The sequence below is a fragment of the Camelus bactrianus genome, chromosome 4 (genome assembly GCF_048773025.1).
Source record: "Camelus bactrianus isolate YW-2024 breed Bactrian camel chromosome 4, ASM4877302v1, whole genome shotgun sequence".
Lineage (NCBI taxonomy): Eukaryota > Metazoa > Chordata > Mammalia > Artiodactyla > Camelidae > Camelus > Camelus bactrianus.
Window position 1 is genome coordinate 61,735,701 of NC_133542.1, and position 21,157 is coordinate 61,756,857.

A 21,157-nucleotide genomic window follows, 5' to 3' on the forward strand; every position below is an offset into this window, starting at 1 on the left:
GCTTACCCTGCTACCAGAATGATACATAAAAATCCCGCTGCACTCATGCTACAGCCCAGACTCCATCGATGGCCCACATGGCTGTGGTTGATCTAGCCCAGCACTGTCCGCCACAGCAGCCACCAGCCACATGTGACTACTGAGCACTTAAGGCTCGGTTAGTGTGAGCTGAGATGTGCTGCAAGTGGAAAATTCACATTAGATTTTAAAGACTTTGTACCCCCCTCAAAAACTAGTAAAATTTCATTTTTAATTGTTTATATTAAACACATGTTGAAAGGATAATATGTTGAGCATTGTGGGTTAAATAAAACATACATATCTTCCTCAATTTATGATGGGGTTACATCCCTATAAACTCATCGTAAGTTCAAAATGTCTTAAGTTGAAGATGCATTTAATACACCCAACCTACTGAACATCATAGCTTAGCCAAGCTTACCTTAAACATGTACAGAACACACTAGCCTACAGTTGGGAAAAATCATCCAACACAAAGCCTACTTTATAATAAAGTATTGAGTATCTCATGTAATTTATGGAATACTGTACTGAAAGTGAAAGGCAGGACAGCTGCCTGGGCACAGAAGGGTGGTAAGTGTATCTGTGGTTCACCCTTGTGATCACGTGGCTGACGAGGAGCCATGGCTGCCGCTGTCCAGTGTCAGGAGAGAGGACCCTACCACATGTCACACCGCCAGCCCTAGGGGGATCAACGTTCAAAACCTGAAGTACCGTTTCTACTGAATGTCTAGCACTTTTGCACCATCGCTGAATCTAAAAACTGAAACTCAGGGATCATCTGCATCATTACATTTAATTTCACTCATTTCTTTTTAACATGGCTACTAGAAAGTTTAAAATTACACACGGATGACACTATATTTCCATGGGGTGGCACTGATCAGATAACAGATATGTAACATTCAGCCTCAATTCCTGCCACTCTTCCCATCACAATCTGCATTCAGGTACACAGGACTCCTTTTAGGCCTTCTAGCCTTGAAAGTCTTCTCCTCTACCCGGCTTTTATTTATCTGGAACATTTTTTTTCAGTTCATTTACTCTTACTCAACCTTTGGGCCAGAGTTCAAATATGATTTCCTTGGAATAGTGTGGTGTGTGCTCAGCCTTCTAAATTTGGGTTTAAGGGCCTCTCTCTGTGACCCCATGGCCCCCTCTGTTTTGATCCATCACAGCACTTGCCAGGCTGCTGTGATGGACTCTTTCTGTCCCTCCAGACTGTAAGCAACAAGAGAGAGGGAATTGCTCCTGTACATGGTGCGTACTAGGTGCTCAAGAAATACTTAAGGAATGAAGGAAGGAAGGAAACCTAACCCGGTCACACTGCCTCAGTGACACCCAACACCCTGTAACAGTGATTGGCAAATCACAGCCCACCAGCCAAATCTGGCCTGCTGCCTATTTTTGTACATATTTTTTTTTAAATACAGCTACACTCATTTGTTTACACACCATCTACTTTTACGTATGTCTACTTTTGAAGTAGAGGTGAATAGTTGTGACAGAGGCCATATGGTCCACAAAGCTTAAAATATTTATATCTTTTAAAGAAAGTTTGCTGACCCCTACCCTATCAGATAAAGCCCAACCCCGTAGGACACATCGCTGCCTACCCATCCAGGCGTATCTGATGGTACTCTACCTACAACACCTCTCTGTTTCGTGTGTGTGAAACAACTGGCAGGGCCAGGAAACCTCCTACACTCTCGCTCTGCCATTCCATCTCCGGGCGGCACTGCAGCTCTCAACGCTCTGTTTTATATATTTATATATATTATACACAAGTACACATACAAAAGTATATTATATGCATATTTGTACATGCAGTTGTGTATATATTACATACATTTATATACATGTATGTTTTTATATATAACATGTAATTATAATAAAATGACTATATACTCACTTAGAAGTCCTTCTTCTCTAGACTGTGAACTGCTCAGGAGTAGAAACAACACATTCACTCAACACTATTTACTGACGTGCCCACCATGCTTCAGGAACTGAATGGTGACAGTGCTCAAGGCACTTACAGCCTGTCTAATGGGGCGGTAAGACCACTCTTCCTCAACTCCGTGTCCCCACTGTCCACTCCAGGGTCAAGCGTGCTGTTGTCACCCAGCACATATTTGAGTGAATGAATGAATGTCTCCCACCAGGATCACACTTTTATCTTTACACAATGTTAGAAGCCATGAAGTGAAATTAGGAGTCAGATCTGTTTCTAGTCCCAGCTTTGACAGACAGGCAGGCATGAAATAATGATTAAGAACATAGATTTTTGGAGGAAATTTGTCTGGGCTTGACTCTTGGCTCTGCCACAGGCGCTCTGTGTGATCGTGGGGCCAACTGCTAGACCCTTGTGTGATCCGTTCTCCTTGTCTGTAAAGTAGGGATAAAAACACCCATCTTGCAGAAATGCCGTGTAGATTCAGCAATGAATACTCTATATGCAGAATGCACAGGCCAGTGCCTGGCCCAGTCTGACGGTTTATAAGTGCTGGCTATCGTGAACATCAATATCATTGCCATGACTGCCTAAGCTGGGGCGTGTGACAACTTTAGGAACTTCATTGGTCAAATGGGGACAAGGACATCTGTTCTGCCCATTTTGCTGTGGGAATCTTATCAGAGGCATCAGTGGAAGGACTTCATAACCTGTAAAGCACTCTCCAGAGGTGAGCCGTGGTGATGATTATCTCCCAGATGTGTGGGCCAAGCCCTCATGGATGCATCTTGCAAGGAGCAAACATCTGGAGGCCTGGCATTCCATCATCCCAACTTCTGCCTCCCTTTCCCCTCCTGCTCTATTCCTTTTCCTCCCAAAGTCTCTTCTCCCACCCAGAAGCGGGCAGTTTCAGGGATGGAGCAAAAAGAATAACATTCCTCTGTTCTCTGCCCAGCGTGGAAATTCCATCTCTTCGCAATTTCCATCATGTCAGAGTTGCACTGAAGGTCCATTAAGGCTTCTTATGAGAAGAGAGAAGGGTGTGGAGAGCGAGAGGGAGTGGGAATCCCTTTCACTAGAACCCCTAAGTGAAATCTTTCCATCCAGTCACCAAAGCCCTCAGTCGGTCATGGCTACGGTGTGATTTAAAAACACACACACACACACACATGATTTAAACACACACACACACACACAGATCAACAGCAAAAGAGAGCTTCATTGAATCGAAGCACACATCCACTGCAATTTTTTTTTTCCCCGACCATTTCTCCCTCTTTGCTTTCTGAAATACCACACTGTCTAGGTTAGTTCTCAAAGCAGTTTTGGATTGAAGGCTTAGACTGCTTTGTAGGGAGTCCCCCGAAGTCAGTCAGTTCTGTTCAATACGCATTTCTTTAGCATCAAGTCTGCACCGGGAGCCATACTGGGCCACAGAGGCCCTGAGGTGAATGGAGCACTGCCCTGCTGTTGAAGATCACATACAAAACCCAGAGCTCTCCGACCCGCTGGGGCAGGGCGAACGTAGATGTGATCCCTGGCACTTGGGGAATCTCAAGGGAGGGGGCAGGAACCCAGCTTGTGCGTTGCCTGTGCCCAGCACAGAGTAGGTCTTGCAGAGGAATCTCTTGATGAATAAATGAGCTTTAGATCTGAGAGTTCAAGGAAGGCTTCCCAAAGAAAACACTCTTGAACCATGGTTGAGTGTCTGTGCCACGGCTCATAGGTTGCAAGTGGCAGCAACAGAATTTGACACAAAGGGAACTTAATGCGAGTGTTTGGGGAAGTTCTGCCCACCCGTGAGGGAAGGCTAGAGAACAAGACTTGAAGGAGCTAGAAAGCCAGGTGGGTTCAGGGGCTCAGCAGTAAGAAAAGCTCAAAAATCTCAACCAGGATCTACCGCGAAACAAACCCCACTGTCCCTCTCTTGCATCACTCTGCTCGAGACTCAGAGTCCTGACAGTGAGGCTCCAGTTGGCACCTCTGCCTGGATGCACAGTAATGAGAGGAGTCATCTGCAGCGGGGAACATAACGCTTTGATTTACATTTCACCAGGACCATATCCAGGGAGGTGAACCCCACCCCCTCCCTCACCCCAAATCCGGGCGTTGCTGGGAAGGAGTAACAGTTGCTGAACAGCCAAAAAAGACATTGCAGCTACCTAATAGACTTAGATGAATAAAGATGGCAAGAGGATGCCTACTCATGAAAGCAAAGTTACAGAGGTCTGGAAAAATAAGGACTGGGCAGGGAAGTTCCAGCAGCTTGGCATTACTTGCGTCTGAGGCGTGAGACAAAAAGTAACTGGGTGTGAACAGGGCCATGACGTGACGGTGCTTACACTTGACGATGCACTGTGGAGTGACTGGGATGATGGAGGAGGCTTCGGAATGCCACTCCTGCGCGCGTCCCTGCTACTTGGAAACATTATGCTGTTTTTGCCCAGTGTCAAGGCCACAGCACGTTCTGTGACTGTCACATCCCACTCATACTGGGACAAAGAGATTAAACAAGGCCAAATGACATTAACCCGATTACAGATGTGCTTAGAGGGTGCCGGGCTTTGGCCCATCCCCAACTGGAAGTTTCCCTTGAAGACTTAAAAGGACCAAGGGCAAAAAATTCTCATTTATGGCCCATGCCCCTTGCCCCCTGCCAACTACAGAAACCTCTGCTGCCCAGTCTTATCCTCCTTTGTTCTGTTACTGTCTGTTGGCTTTGCTTTTAGCACAAACCCCAGTTTCCTGTGTAACAGACACGCGGCTGGGCGTGTCTGAAGTTAGACTTTCCTGGAACTAATAACGATGCCAAAGGAATGAGTAAGTGAAAACTAAAGAAAAAGCAAACTCCAGGCCTTTAATGAGCACCTACTGTGTGCTGGGCTCTATGTCAGGCCTTTTATTTACAGACAATGTCTTCCCTACAGTGTCCCAGTGAGACAGATGAATCTGGTGATCCCTATTTTTTCTGGTGAGAACACTGAGTTTTAGGTCTATACAACTCCCATGCTGAGTCTGGAATTTAAATCTGAGTTTGTCTGACTCCGAAGACCCCTATTCATTCCTCAGAGTCACTCTCTCCCTCAACAGCTCTTTCTGTGGTCATTTCTCCCTCCCCACAGAGACTTGAATCTCAACCTGCTTGACTCTCAGTCTGCACCTGTCTAGCAATGGGAAGCTCACCATCTGACCGAAAAAGAGGTCTTCCCTGGGCAAACCTCTGGTCTCCATTCTATTCTCTTAAACCCCAACAAAAGAGTCCATTCCCTCAGCTGGATGCCTACTATCACAGTATCTAAAGATGAGACGAGGCCTCTGTGTATTTTCCACGGAGAGTCACAAACTCTCTATGCTCCAGTTGGGAAGGTTCTTGGACATCTTCTAGATCTGTGATTCTTCCACATGGCGTGCATCAAAGCCCACCCTGTAAATGTAAAAATACAGATTCCCAGGCCTCTCCCAAGACTTACTCATTGGAATCTCAATGAGTAGGGAGTAAAAGTCAGCACTTCCCCTAAGCACTCAGGTCATCTGGAAGTTTCAACTCCATTTTCCAAATTATATTCCATGGGAGATGGAGATCCCAAGAGGGCAAGAAATTTGCCCAAGGCCATCCTGCCCATCAGTCATGTTTTTATTTGCCGATAAGGCAGGGCTGTCCTCACTGACCCCCTCAGACAGCCCCTCTAAACACACAGCTCTTTCTCTGCCCAGGAAGGCTGTTCGTAGACTGTGGAGCTGAATAGCTTGTAAGTGAGTGAAGAAACTACGTCATCCCTGATCATAAAACCTAGTGAACCGCAACCAGGCTGGTATTTGGACTACAAAACCACCTGGGGAGCCTGGCCTGACTTGGCACTGGCCTTGCTTCCTGAACAGAGGTAAGGCTTTCTTGCCTGCCCCTCCCTACCAGCCCAGACGTCAGGAAAGGGGATGGGCCTGAGGTTACCAAGGGGTCAGAACAGCACTGGAAAAAAAATCGGAATATTCCACACTTGATTTTGTCAGCCGCGTGACCTTGGATGGGTTTTTCTTCCTTTCTGGTACTCAGCCTTCCCAGTTATAAAATGGGAGCATTGGCCTCAGGTGTGGTTATGAGAACAGCAATGTAGAGTCACAGTGTCTTAAGTTAGAACCGTACTCCAGCTCCTTACTAACAGTGTGACTCCAGGCATATCACCCAACCTCCCTGCGCCTCAGGACTTGTTCTGTACAATGGGGATAATGGGAAATACATCGTAGGGTGTGTGTGACAGCTAAATGAGATATTGCAAATAATGTGCGTGGCACAGACCCTGCCTGTGGAGAGTACTCAACAAATGGCAATTGTTGCTCTCATTACCGAAATTTGTCATTTCTAATCTGAATCCCCAAGAGATCAGCCTCTCTGCTCACAGGGGAGGGTGCTGGGGCTTTACATGTGCACAGACTTCCGTTCTGGTACAGAAGACTTTTCAGCACCCCCAGTGGGCCCTCAGCAGTTCCACCAGAGAGGCGCTTGGCACACCCCAAAGGGGCTTGCTCTGAGGGTCAGAAGTCAGAAGCCCAAAGGCCTGCTCTGGCCTGGAGATCCCGCGTGACCACAAATACAGCCTCAACTGCTTATGTCAAAAGTACAGGTCACGAGCCCTGTCCTAGAAGACTCGAAAAAAAACAGCTCTGAGACCAGGTGGAACTGCAGCAGCGCGTATTTTCTGAACACTTGCCACATGGTTTGACCTGTCCTGGGCACAGATGACACAAAATAGGGCCCCGCCCAAGAGCTCACATGTTAGGGGAACGTAGAATCCTAAAGGCAAAATGAAAACTCAATGGACTCAGTGGAGATACTACAAGAGTACGGAGATTGTGAGAACCTAGAGGAGCCGGTTCCCATCCTGAATTTGGGGGGTCGTGGTCAGAGCAGCTTTCCTGGGAGAAGTAGCACTTCTCCAGGGGGTTGGTCTCTAAACAACAACACCCTCTGCAAATACACAGCATTGCTTACTCTCCCCATTTCCAGTTGTGGGCCCCGAGGGCTCGAGAGCCTAGAATGTTAGCGCTGAAGGATTCTTCAGTGATTTTCCAGTCTTACCAGTGTGTTTATGAAAAGACACTGAGGGCAAGACAGGGGAGAAACTGGACCTGGGTCCCACGACTGCTAGCGCCAGAGATGGATCCAGAATCTGAATTCTCAACTTTGCATTTGGAGCGCTCACCGCCACCAGAACGGACAACCTCCGCCCCAGGCTCCTCATTTCACACACACACGCGCGTGCACGCGCCTGTCCAGCAGAGCACACCTGTGGCCCCTTGCCCTCCCCTGCTGCCAACTCCTGTGAAACAGGAAAACAGAGCAGCTAGGCTTCAGCTGTAACATGTACAAACACATGCAGCGAAGTTTCCAAAGGGAGACAGACAGTGAGCGCCTTTCAGGGTCTGGCAGTGTTACGGGCAGAAGCTAATTAAAAAGCACCCCCCCACACAAAGCCCATGGGTTTCGTCTGGCTATGGCCTTCTCCCCAGGACCCTCATATGCGGCGTTGACAGCGCGCACTGGAAGTGCCACTGTTCTCAAGGGATCCCGGGCATGCCGCGTGCTTCCCAGATCCTCCCTCAGGATCCCCTCGTTCTAGGCATCAAGCTCGATTTTGCTGAATGCCAGCTATGAGCTAGGGCCAGTGAAAGGCTCCAAGGTACAGAGAGAATCCTACCCAGGCCGCGGCCTTCTACTCCTCATAGTCCTTGGGGGTAGTGACAATGACACCGAGTGAGGAAAATGCTGAAACAGAGGCAGGGAATCCTCCCCGTAAGACCCCAGAGGACAGAGGGGCAACGGGTCTCACGGAGCCAGTGAAAGACATTTCAGCTGGGTATGTCCAAGCTGGAAGGGCATTCCCAGCAGGGTGATCAGTACATGCAAAGGCTAAGAGGGAACATCTGGAAGGGCATTTCTGGGGATTTTTCAGTGCAGCCGCAGAGTACAGTGCTGAGTACAAGAATGGTAACAACAACTAATACTTACCAGTACTTGTTCCATGCCACATACTGTTCTCAGTACCTGATATATGTTAACTTATTTAATCCGCACTATAATCTTAGGAGAGGTGCTATTATTTCTCCCAACTGGGCAGAAGAGAAACTCAGGGCATGGAGAGGCTGTCACTTGCCAAGGCTGTTGGATCCTTGGCAACCTGTGGCTTGTATGACCATGAGTGGGACTGGGGTTGTCTCTAGGGCAATAGAGTTGGCTGGGAATCCAGGATCTACAGCCTTGCTGGGACCTTCACTCTCTCTAGACTGGCCAAATGGAACCATTCATTCTGGCACAGTCAACCTCAAAGGGAGGTAGTTAAGATAAAAGGGAGAGTGAAGTGAAAAATATTCTTTACACTTGAGTCATCATCTAATATACTTCCTCACATCCATGGCACGTACATCTTCCCCAGTGTGGCAGGCGCACATGGAGAACCCAAGGCCCACAGAGAGTGAACAGCTTGCTCAAGGTCACCCAGTCACTCTGCTACGGCGGCAAAACTAGAACCCAGAGCTCCGCACCTCAGAAGGCCACAGAGTATAGGTAACATTCTAGGGTCAGATGACATCTGGTTTGAAATTTTGATTCTGCCATTTACTAGCTGCCTAAAATCAGGACATTTCTTGAATCCTTCGGGTTCAATTGTTTCATCTATATCGCAGGTGATGATTTACACATTGCAGAGTTGTTGTGAGAAGTATATGAAATATATGTGTAAACAATCTGGCATATAGTAAGTAATCAATCAATCAAGTGATCATGGTGATGAGGATAATGATGATGATGAAGGAGGAGGAAGAGAAGAGGAGATGATGATGGTGAAGAATCCATCACTCTTTTCATAAGTCCAGTACCTCACCCTTCCACAAGATTCTACACTAGCTTTACATAGTCCCTCACTATGGGACATTTGGAACCCATGACAAATTTGTGCTCAGATACACGCAATTCCATGCATGGTTTCCACATAAACCTAAATGATACTCTTGGCTCTCTTATGTTCCAGTTACTGTATTTGCATGATGCAAATCCTGCCTCATTCATGCACTGTCCACTGAGCCCAAGTGGATTTATCACCTAATTCATGTCCCACATTCTGCCAGTCCAACACTTAGACACTAGAGAAGAAAGGCAAGACCCAAGTCTCTAGGCCTCTTAGCAAGTCCTGTTGAGTCAAGCTCCTTCATGCCACTCAGATCCAGCCTCACCATTGCAATGGCCCTGGCTCAGGCATCTTCATCTCCCTCCTAAACAACACTTATCTGCCCTACCCTACCCACCCTATCCCACCCCATCCTGCCCTGTCTAGTGCCACTGGCTCTCTCCCTTACCTCCTCTCTCCTACTTTGCAGCCAGAAGTGTCTTTTCAGAATGCTTATCTGCCTATGTCACATCCCCGCCTTCAATCTAATGCCTTCCACAGTGGCCAATGTGGTCTGTACTGCCATCCTCTCCAAACACACCCTCCATCTCTCAGTCCACACCAGTTCACTGTCCCTCAAAAGTGGCACACTCTCTCAGGAATATGCTGGTCTCACTGCTTATAATGACCTTTCTCCACTGCTCTGCTTACTGAATGTAAACATCCTTTGACTGTGAAGGCCTTCCCAGTGCCTGCCTTCCTGATGCAGAGTTGATCTCATCCATTCTTTCCCATGTAAATAAGTCGTTGTAATAACTATTTATTGAGAGCTTTTGTTCTCAAGCATCCAATGGCTTTATATACATTATCTAATTTAAACTTTCCAACAGTATTTTGAGGTAGTCTATTCATCCCCTTTATAGATAAAGAAAGTGAGACTTAGAGAAGTTACTGTCAGCCAATCTGAGCCTGTTAATTAGCAAGATTTCTTGAGTTTGCGTCATATATTTTTCTTAGGGTCCAACCTCCCCTCACTGTAAAATATACAGCTCATATTTAAATTCAGGCTGGTTAGATTCCAAAATGTCTTGAGTTTATCACACTGCATTTAGTTAGCTAAGTTCTGGGAGTTCCTTAAGGGCAGAATCTGGGTCCTGTTCATCTCAGTACCCCAAACCTGGAAATTAGTACTCGAGCATTGGTCGGAAGTCAGACGGACTTAGCTTCTAACTTAAGACGGAGAAGGGGTGCATAACACGCATCTGTTCGAGTGAGCAACAGGGCTCACCAGATAGAAATACTTAATCTGTCCAAGTTTAGATCTCAGTGACTTTCTAACTATAGGATTTGGAACATGCTATTCGACCTGTCTAAACCTCACTTTCTTTCATTGAAAAAACGGCAATCTCCCTGGCCTATGACCATTTCGCACATGATTAACAAAGTGTGTAGAGTCCCTGCTAGGATGGGGACTCCCTCAGTGGCAGTTGTCAGCATGCATCCATGCCATCCACTCTCAATCCCGAAGCCTGCCTGGAGGAGACACTTCTTGACCACACAGAAGATGGGAGTCACGGAGGGTGATTTCCTGAGCACCCCTGACACACACCTCTGTGTGTTCACAACATCTTTATTCAGGGGTGGAGACCACATGCAAAGCCCCACCCTCACCAGCCAGGAGGACATGAGCTTCCCGGCATTTTCTGCAGAAGCACATGAATCTAGCTGGCTGTGCAGAGGCCAGGGTGCTGGGCCGGGCAGCTTCGGTAGCACATCAAGAATTTTTCTTTTTCTTTTTCCAATGAAACATCTTAAGAAATATTGGTCTAACCTCCTTTCCTGCAATGGCAAGGCCCAGACACACACACCTGTCGCACCAGGCTTCTCAATCCCACTCCTGAGGGACTTACTGGGGCTGCGAAGGGCAATAGGCCCCACGATGCCAGGAAAGGGAGGTTGAAACCAGAGAGGGGCATGGACGGAAGATCGAGCTGCAGACAGCCTGACGGTGGATATCCTCAGGGGCCAGCTAACTTTGGCAAACCAGGCAGCTATCCAGAGGCCACGGCCACCTGTGAGAGTCTCAGAGCCAAGCACACACTTCTTGCGGCTCTTGCTAAGTTCCCCCACTGTGGCCACCTCTCTCTGGCTTCAACTCTGATACTATTTACAATCCATATACTTCTGCTAGTCATTAATTTCTGCTCTTAAGCAGAGTTCTCTAAGCCTTTCTCAGACAGTTGCCTAGTTACCTCTCCAAGATTAATAGCATTATGCATATTGTCTATTGGGAGAAAAAAAAAAGGACCCTACTGTATATATTGCGCTGGCGCATTACAGCTGTTATCACACTCAAGCCTCACAATAACCGCAGGGACAGACCACCATTTACTCCATTTTGCTGATGGGGAAGCTGGGGTGAAGGCATCAAGTGACTCACGCAAGGGGAAGACCTGGTGAACGGTGTCGAGTCAGACTCACACTCACTCAGGATCAGACCACAGCCCCAGAGCACTGGGGAATTTAACCTACTGCAACCGTTGAGCTCAACTTTTCCTCGGGTTGTGTCAAGACAATGGAAAGCTACAGCAGCGGGGTGACTCGGCGAAGGCCTGGGACCTAGGCCTCAGGAAAGGGTGCACATGAGAGCAATGGAGAACAGGCTTGGCGTGTGGCAACACTATAGACTGAATGCTTGTGTTCTCCCCAAAGCCCTGTGTTGGAACCTAATCCCCAGTGTGATGGTATTTAAAGGTGGGGTCTCTCAGGGATGATTAGGTCATGAGGGTGGGGCCCTCACGAATGGGACTAGTGCTCTTAAGAAAGACACCCCAGAGAGCTCCCTCTCCCCTTCCACCATGTGAGGAGACAGCAAGAAGACGGTGTCTATGAACTCACCAGCTCTCCCCAGACACCAAATCTGCTGATGCCTTGATCTTGGACTTTCCAGCCTCCAGAACTGTGAAAAACAAATTTGTATTGTTTATAAGTCACCTAGTCTCGGAGGTTCTGTTTTACCATCACTAAGACAGACAAGTACTCAATGAATGGTAACTATTCCTTTTCTTTTCATTTTTGTTTTTTTCTAAAAGATGTTTGCTTTTCTCTGAATATACTATTCCTGGAAGAAGAGCCATGCACAGTGCAGTGGGAATTCATTCGTCTAAATTCCACCTACATGCTTGCAGAAATGTAAGCCCAAGAATAATAAAACTTCTTGAAAGAGCATCTTTGAGCTTAGATTGTTGGAAGTTGAGCGGATCTTTAGGCACGTGAGTTGTCTGGAAGAACCTCCTTCTTTCCCCATATAGGATTATTAGAGTCCTAGGGTGGGGAGAAAAAACTCAACACGGAGGTTTTCGGGAAGGGGGTTACGGATCTCATCAGTGCTCATCAAACCCGGGAAGTACGCTTATTTCCGACTGCATATATTTTATTGACATTCAGTATCTTCCCCTCTGAATTCCCGCAGGGCCCTACACTCTTTAACGGGCGTCATCCCTGCATATGAAATACCTGACCTCCATCCCATTTCCTCCAGCAAGCCGGCCTCTCTGAGCTTTTGCCAGGAAGTTAAGAACTTACCAAGCCTCTTGGTACTCATTACCCTCCCAGGCAACACAACGGAAGCGAAACAATTGCCATTTAAAAGGAGACTGAACGGTGGAAGGTCTTCCCCATTACCACAGGGTCCAAACTGCCATCACTTCTGGAAAATGACAGAAGTCACTCTCTTCTTCGAAGCTTTCTCCAGTCCAACCTACGCTCTGGATCTGGGATGGTTTTTCTTAAAGAACAAGTCGACTCCTGTGTTAATGTTCTGCAGTGACTCTCAGTTACTTCAAATACCATCAAACTTTTTCCCCGAGACTTCCAACGCTATGCCTAGCTCCCAGCCTCACCTACGGCTTCTTCCTACTTTGATCTCCGTTCTCAATGGAAGTGCTTTCAGCTCTTGAAGGGGTTTTCTTTTCTCTTATCTCTGGACTTCTGTTCACGGTGTCCCACTTGCCTGGAGCAAAGCCCCCCCCCCCCATCTTTTGGGCCTAGGCATCGCTTTTTCAAGAATGCATCTCAGAACCCCTCCAGTTTGTCTCATGACCCAGCAATGAGCCCCAGGAACCTCCAACCTTCCCCTACCACAGCCTGAAATAACTGGTGGTTTCTCTACCATTTCCACTGGGCTGTATACTCCCTGAGAACAGGGAGCATCTCTGTCTTTAGCTGCATGCCCAGTGCCTACTATATAGTAGATAATCACTATTTGTTGACTGAATAAACAGAGGCCCCCCCATTTGTAAGAAACACCACCCAAGCAGAAAGAGAGACAATAGGAATTTTTAATGCATGGAAAGTCCTGCAGGGACTCTGGGCAGACCCACAGGCAGCAGGAAGAGGCAGGGGTCCTGCAAATTCAAACACGTCTGAAAAATAAAAGGTCCTAAAGACCCAAGCTTCCTCACTGCAACAATCCTCGGGGCCTCCATCCTGATGCTGAAGAGGTCCAACTGTCTCTCCGTAGGTCTCCTCCTGGGGTCCATGGCAGGAAGGAAGCTGAGTGCGGCCGGAGGAAGAAGAAGAGGAAAGGCCGCTTGGTCTCCGCCTGAAAGCTCCTGCCTTGGGACTGTCCACCATCCATAAGAAAAAGTTTAAAAAGGAGAGACTTTGATAGAGTCAAAGGATATCTTAGAAAAAATAAAAGATAGGGGGAAATGAATAATTCCAGTGGTTACAAAGTTCTCTGTCGGCTATCCACAAGAGAAAGAGTTCGCTTTGGCCTTGCTGGCAAGCCTCATCTGCCAGGCCCATCCTCAGCTGACCCCAGCCCACCCAGGCCCCAGGATCCAGAGAGCACGGCTCCCTCTCCTATGGAGAGTCTCTGTGCTCACGGAGGGCGGCACCCTCCCTCACCGGCCCTTGGACTCGCCGTACGTGTTTCGGGCCATGGACACCATCTTCTCCTCACATGTGATTTTGGTGTCCTTGAGGATGCTGTACCACACCATACCGGCAGGCCGGACCTCCTCGCTGCGGCAGAAAAGGTAGGGCACAGTGTCCACACGGCTCTGGATGTAGGCACTGCGCAGGAGGCTGGAACAGTGGCTGCTCACCCTCTCCAGGCGCCTCAGGATCAGGTGGGCCTTCCTGGAAGACAGAAGGGGGCAGTGATGAAGAAACAAGCCCGGACCAAGGGTCAGACCTTGGAAGAGGTGAATAACGGTTCACAGACAGATGAAGACTTCTTGGCATAACAATTTCCTAGCCATTCCTGGCCTGAATGCGGTCTCTTGAATACCTGTTCAAAATTCACCTTGGAACGTGTCCTCTTCAGCTGTGTAATGTGTAAACAGTAAAAAAGAGGTACAACCTTTGACCTAACATTTTCACTTCTAAGATATAAGAGTTATAACGTTAGCAACCTTAGGACTCTGACCAAGTGAAAATTACTGTAATAATGATAAACAACAAGAACAGTAACTAAAATGTATTAACATTACATGCTAGACACTACGTGAGTACTTCATACACATTTAAAAATGTACATTCAATCTTCACAACAGCCCTGAACATACTGTTCTTTCCACTCGTATATAATGAGTATGGAGCCCAGGTTTCAGAGAAATGACACTACTTGACCACAGATGGACATCAAGTTGACCATTGAAGTTGGGCATCTGGATCTGGGCCTAAACACCTTGTCCCCCTCTGTCTGCTTTCTGACTTTCCTAATTCTCTCCTACTATTTTCTCATAGTCAGAAGAAAATCTTGCCCTCTGTGTTTCTGCTTCATCAAAGCCTTTATGTAGCAATATCCGCAAATCAGAACTTCTCTATCTCATTTTTCCTTATCTCTACGATAGCGATACTGGCCTTACCTTCATATACTGGCTGTAGATTGACTAAGAGAAATGCCCAAAGGCTGGCACAGAGTACGCCCTCAAAAAATGATAGACAGCTGCTACTAAAAAGCACTGCCGTGATGACGTCTCAGGACCGAGGTCATACTGAACACTAGTTTCAACAAGAACTACCTGTACGGTGGTGACCATCATTAGGAACTCACCCTCAGCTCGTTACACGACACCAGAGAGGACCCCTGAGGAGATCCGATGTCTGCATAGAAAATTAAAGATGGCGAGTGTCTCTGAGAGCACCTAGCCCAAGGTTTCCCCTCAGGGGCGCTGCTGACGCGTGGGCTGGGCCCTTCTTTGCTGTGGGCGCGGTCTTGCAGGACACGTAGCAGCATCCCCAGGTCTCCGTCTACAAGATCCCACTAGCACCCACAGCCCCAGGCGTGACAATAAAGTTGCCTCCAGACATTGCCAAATGTCATCTGGGGAGCAAAATTGCCCCATTTGAGAACCAATGACTTAGTCTGACCTACTCTCGTTAGAGAGGTAGAAACTGAGGCTTAGAGAGGGAAGGAAACATCCTTTTCCTGGGTCAGGGCATAAGGCAGCTTTGTGGGTCTCCATGTGGAATCCGCTTTTCTCTGCACCTCAGCATCCTCGAGATGCCCAGGAACACGGAGGGGCTAAGGGGGAGGCGCTCCCCTGCTGTCCTCTCCATGCCCCTCCGAGACCTCAGGAGGGAGGGCGTTTTACGACAGCAGACCCCACAAATGGGAGACTGTGTCGGGCACCTGTGTGGCGGCTGGAAAAGGGCCGGGCTTATGTGTGGAGGTTTTGTGGGCACGATTTATGAGGTGCCTTTCAAAAAGTCCTCTTTGTATAGTTCACCACTTGGGTGGAATATTTCCTGAGGTGCCAAGAATTCATGGCTTCGCAATCACACTCGAGTTGCCGCTCAACCCACGGCCCTCTTGCCTTGCAGGCGCCTCCCCGGAGGAGCCCGAGGAGCGCGCTCGCAGCCCTCCTTGCTCCAGTCCCTGCTCTGCTCCTTGGGGAACTTACTCCAAACCTGTTTCTTCACTTGACAGATGGGGCGGGTGTGAAGTTAAAGGCGATAAAGTCTTTGGCCGCTCCTTTACTGAGCACTTATTACATGGCGGAGCTCCTGATTCAGTGGGAAAGACAGACAAGTGGAAACGGCAGCACAGGTGGCAGAAGCCATGATAAAGGGGGTGTGGGAGCTGTGGGAAGACAGAGGACAGTGCCCAGCTAGGACTGGGAAACCCAAGAAGACTGCCTGTAGACGGGGAACTTGTGCTGAGTCTCACAAATGAGCAGGGTGTAGGCGAAGAAGAGAGCAGAGGCACAACAGGAGGCAGGTAAAGGCAAAGAGAGAAGGGCTTGCATAGAAGTTCTGGGAATTTGTGGCAGAGTACAGGTGGGCACGCAGTGGGAAACTGGAGAAGCGGCAGCAGCCAGGCCACTGGAGCTCAGAAGCTAGGGCATCTGTTGTGCACCACGCAGGCTCCTGGGTCTGACCGCTCAGGTTCAAATACCAACTCAGCCACTCATGAGCTCTGTGATACGGAGGAAACTGTTTAACCAGCTCTACCTCAGTTTCCTGACCTATAAAATGGGAGAATAATGGCTGTATCTACCACAAAGGTTGTTTTAAAAATCAAAAAAGCATTAAAGAGTCTATCATAAGCCCTCAATAAATGTTATTTATGATTGTTATCTGGGGAGTCACTGAAGAGTTTCAAGCCACAAAGTAACAGGTTCAGAGACGACTATTTAAAACCATATCTGATAAACAAGTTTCTACTGTATAGCTCAGGAAACTATATTCAACATCTGGTGGTCATCTATAATGAAAAAGAATATGAAAACAAATACAGGTATGCATATGGATGACTGAAGCATTATGCTGTACACCAGAAATTGACACAACATTGTAAACTGACTATATACTTCAATTAAAAAAAAGAAAGCAAGTTAAAAAAATATTTAAATACCTCAAGAGCTAAAACAAACAAACAAACAAACAAAAAAACCAAACCATGTTTGGCTGCCTTAAGGAGAGTGGAACTGGGGGAGGGTAAGACTGGGGGCCGGAAACCAGGTACAGACACACCCAGGTGTTCCGTGTTTCCTATCATTGTATGTAGGGGTGCTGGTTCGTTCTTTCTCTCCCTTTTAAAAAGCAACTTATTTTTTCTGTTTCCTTATTTACCAAGAGTGGGGAACATCCGCCCACCTCATAAAGTTGTATCAAGGATTAAATAGGTTAATACGTGTAAAATCCTTAGAAAAGTGCTTGGCACACAGTAAGCCCCTGATACATGTCAGGAAGTATCAGTAGCACCACCACCACCACCACCACCACCATTTCTATACTGCTTAAGCTTTGAACACATAGCTATATAAGTCAGTGGCAGGAGACAAAAAGACCGACCGAAATAGTGACAGCCTCTACTTTAGCAGTGGAGTTCTGGGTTGGAGAATTTGCTGGGTGCTATGGGAGTATATAAAATGGATACCTAATCATTACTTTAGGGGCTCAGAGAAAACTTCCCAGGGGATGTAACATCTGAACTAGGTCTTCAACGGTCAAACACATTTTTCAGGTAGATGGGAAGGCAGAGGAAAAAGCCCATCCAAAGGTGGACTGAAGAGAGCATAAACCATCAGTTGTTTGAAAAGGCGAGTGCAAAGAATGGGTGAGAGACCAGTCAGTTTGGCCATGGCTAGATGGACATCAGACCATCCAGACTCTTCTGAGCCATGGTGAAGTATTCTATTTTGGGGGTAATGGAGAGTCACTGTTTGATCTAGACAGGTCACCAAAAAAAGCCCCAAATATGAGCTTGGGAAGGACAGTCCCCTAACATGACCAAACGCTTTGTCTCCAAGGGCCCAGCCATTTCCAAAGAGAGACTCTTGGAACTCAATTGGACCACACCTTTATACAGATGAGGAAACTAAGGTATGAAATGAGAAAATCGTTTCACCTTAAGTTAATAACAAAGGCAAAGCCAGAAACAGGGTTCCTGAGTGTATAGCGCTGAGATGAAGTATTTGGCTGTGGAGTCCCAGGTTCAAATCCGAGTTCTATAACTTAGCTATGTGGATCATGAGCAAGCTCTTCCATGCTACTAACTCACAGTTACTGCATCAGTAAAATGGGAATAACAACAGCGTTTTTGGAAAGGTGAGATAACCTGGGTAACTCGCTTAGTTCTCAGTAAATGTTAGCCAAGATTCAAGGCAGTACATTACGGTACCACGGACATAGGCCCCAGAGCCCATTAGGATGAGCCACTTTTCCCTACAAGCCTCAGCTTCCTCATTTGTAAAGTGGGGACGCAGATGCTTATTATGTAGGGTTGCTGTTAGGCTAGAGTGGAAGTACCGCCTTCGGCATTCAGTACAGGGATGCACACCTGATCGACGGCAGTTTGCTTCGCTATCCCCTGCTCCTTCTACACTGTACACTATGCCTCAGCACCTTGGTTTGCATTTAGATGACAAGGGCAGGAGAAGTTGGAAGGCGAAGCAATGAGGAGAAGGGTTGGAGGTACTCAAAGGCTGGAGAGGAGGAGGGGGAGCGAGAGACCAGAGGCGAGAGTGCTGAGTAAGAAATTGTAGGCAATGGAGATTCATAAATCAAAGGCCAGCCATGCTCCAAGCTTTGCCTGCAGGGGGAAATTACAGGTCAGAGTGACCACTTTTCTCAAATACCGGAAATGAAACCTTCCTCCTCGGAGATAGGACTCAGGCCCCCTGGGATAGGAAGCCAGAGGTGAAGGGGGGACACCACACATTAATTCATCATTGTATCAGCAGGCAAGATTGAGACAGGGATGGCTGGTGAAGGAGTCAGGGGCTGGGCTGGGACGCCGCTTCTCCGGGAACTGTAGAACCTTTGACCGATCATTCTGTTCCCAGCATCATTACCCAATCCGCTGCTGACACGGTTATCAGACAGAGACCTAATTTCTAAGGGGGCCTTGGAATGGAGAAAAAGAGGAGAGGCAGTAAGGAAACATTCCCGCTGGCCTCTCTCCTTCCTCTCTGCCTCCTTGAGTTGCGCTTAAATGTCTCTGTGTTGGCTGACCTCAAGCTTAATGAGAGTCAAGGGCATGACGTGGTTGCAAAAAATCGGAACACAACCTCTAGAAGTAGAGAGGGCAGATTAAGGGAAGTAATGACTTCCATTCATGCTGCCCTTCCTTGTCAGGCCACATCTGGAGAACCCCAGTCACTTCTGGTAAGAGAGCCACATGCAAACTGTAGCCAGATAGACCATGATACTGCAGGTTGTCTCAAAGGGAAGTCTTCTGAGGAAGTGCTGAAAGCAGGAATCAAATGTGTCACTGAAGGGGGTGGGATTTAGAAGGAAAAAAAATGGTTATGATGTTCTAGTAACTGAAGACAGGAGGGGAAGACCTTGAGGGTCAGGGATGATAATGGCTATAGTTGACTGAGGACCCACTCTGTGCCAGAAACCTATGCAACGTCATTTTAAATATAATTCTCACCGCAATTCTAGGGTGCAGGCTTCAGTCCCAGTCTTCAGGTGGTAGAAGTAAGCCTCAGGCTGGTCATAGGATCTGACCAGGACTAACAGAGTTTGAGAACAGCATTTCAGATCTCTGCTGCAAAGCACCTCAGCGTTAGCAATAAAGCACTCAACTAACAGAAGGCAAATTTGGTCTCAAACAGACAAACAGAAAACAAAAACAAACAAACAAAAAACCCCTTACAGCTAAAGTCCTCTAAATGTAGTTGGGGTCCTCCTATACCTGCAGTGGGTTCCCCTGCACTGGAGATGATCAAATCAAGTATGTCTCAGAAAAGAGTCTGTCAGTCTGTCTGGGCTGCTGTAACAAAACAAAAGGCCGCAGACTGGGAAGCTTACAAACAGCAGAAATCTCTTTCTCATAGCTCTGGAGGCTGGGAAGTCTGGAATCTTGGCACTGGCAGATTCGGTGTGTTCCTGGTTCACAGACGGCACTTTTTCACTGTGTCCTCCCGTGGCATAAGGGGCCAAGGATCTCCCTGCAGTATCTTTTACAAGAGCATCAATCCCATTCGTGAAGGCTCCACCCTTGAGGTTTAATCACTTCCCAAAGGCCCCTCCTCCTAACGACATCACCTTGGGCATTAGGTCTGCACTATATGAATTTCGGGGGAGACACATTCAGATCACAGTAGAATCTAGTGGCAGTAGGAGGTGGAGTAGATGTTTCTCGTTTTTATTTGTTTGCTTGTTTTTAATATAAGAGGAACTAGGGGCTTGATTCGCAGAGAAATAGCACCTGGTGAGCAGTTCACAAGAGAACCTGGTGTGACACAAATGTCACAGCATCGAATTTCTGAGATGCGATGACCACATTCACTGAGATTCTATTCATGCTCCAAAGCCATGCTAAAACTTCATCTGGAGGACTTCTTCTGGATCTCCCCAGCTATCGTAAGTCATGTTTTCCTCTTTGTGGATGAAGAACTTTATTTCTCTGTTGAGATTCATATTACATTATCCATTAGTTGTAGACATATCTTGGGATGCAATGTGTCATAATGAACAGGACATTAGTTTGACATCAGAAGACAGTCTTTTCAATTTGAGCCCTCACACTTACTAGTTGTGTACCTTTGAACAGTTTACTTAAATCCACTGTTTCTCTTTCACTTCATCTTCAAAATTAATTTGTTCAGGAGATGAAATGAGATAAAAATGACTGGGCCCTAATAGGTGCTCAACTAAATACTTGCCGCTTGCTTCTTGGACAGTGCATAGCTCCCCTGATGTCCAGCTCCTGAATGTGTAAGAAGAAGGAGTTCATAATTTTCAGTCCTTAGCTTTAAAAATACAGCAATTCTCTAACAGAGGTTGATAAAAGGAATAAGATGGCACAAGAACTTCAAGAAGACCTGAGGAAATAATCAGGTTAGTGGGTAAGATGTACGCAGATTTATTTATAATAGCAAAGAAGTTGGAAGAAATCTAGTTGGTCTTTAATAGAGACCTAAACTAATCTGTGATACATGTATATAATCACATGGCCAGAGGACCCTTCAAAAAGACAACGTATCTGCATAGGCATCATCCACAGGGAAGACCTGTACATGTGCTATTAAGTGGAAATAGGCAGAAAACAGAACATAGTGTACGTATTTGTTAGACATAGCAGAGTTGATGGAAATGGAACTGTGGTCTGCAGATGTCAACATATGCTAAGTCTGTACCAGTTGCCCTACTGATTTGCATACCAGTGTCACATCCATATCTGTGTCTGGGGAGGTATGTGCACACTGTTAACAGTTTTATCTCGGAGTGGGGATTAGGGGTTTAGAGGTGCAACATTTTTCCTTCCCATTTTATACATATCTGTCTCATTTACATGTTACAGAAAGAACAAGAATTACTTTTAGCACAAAATACAATA

The 21,157-nt window shown here is 47.0% G+C and overlaps 1 protein-coding gene across 5 annotated transcripts in view; it reads right to left on the minus strand.

Annotated features, from left to right (window-relative positions):
- Positions 1–13,172: 13,172 nt before the first annotated feature.
- Positions 13,173–21,157, minus strand: part of ASTN2 (astrotactin 2) — an 800,009-nt gene continuing 792,024 nt past the window's right edge. For 4 of the 5 annotated variants that reach the window (XM_074362106.1, XM_074362104.1, XM_074362103.1 and 1 more), the window contains one exon: positions 13,173–13,998. In XM_074362106.1, the coding sequence (XP_074218207.1) occupies positions 13,761–13,998 (238 nt within the window). In that variant the 3' untranslated portion in view covers positions 13,173–13,760. The remainder of the gene's footprint in view (positions 13,999–21,157) is intronic. The other variant, XM_074362105.1, reaches the window with a different exon arrangement.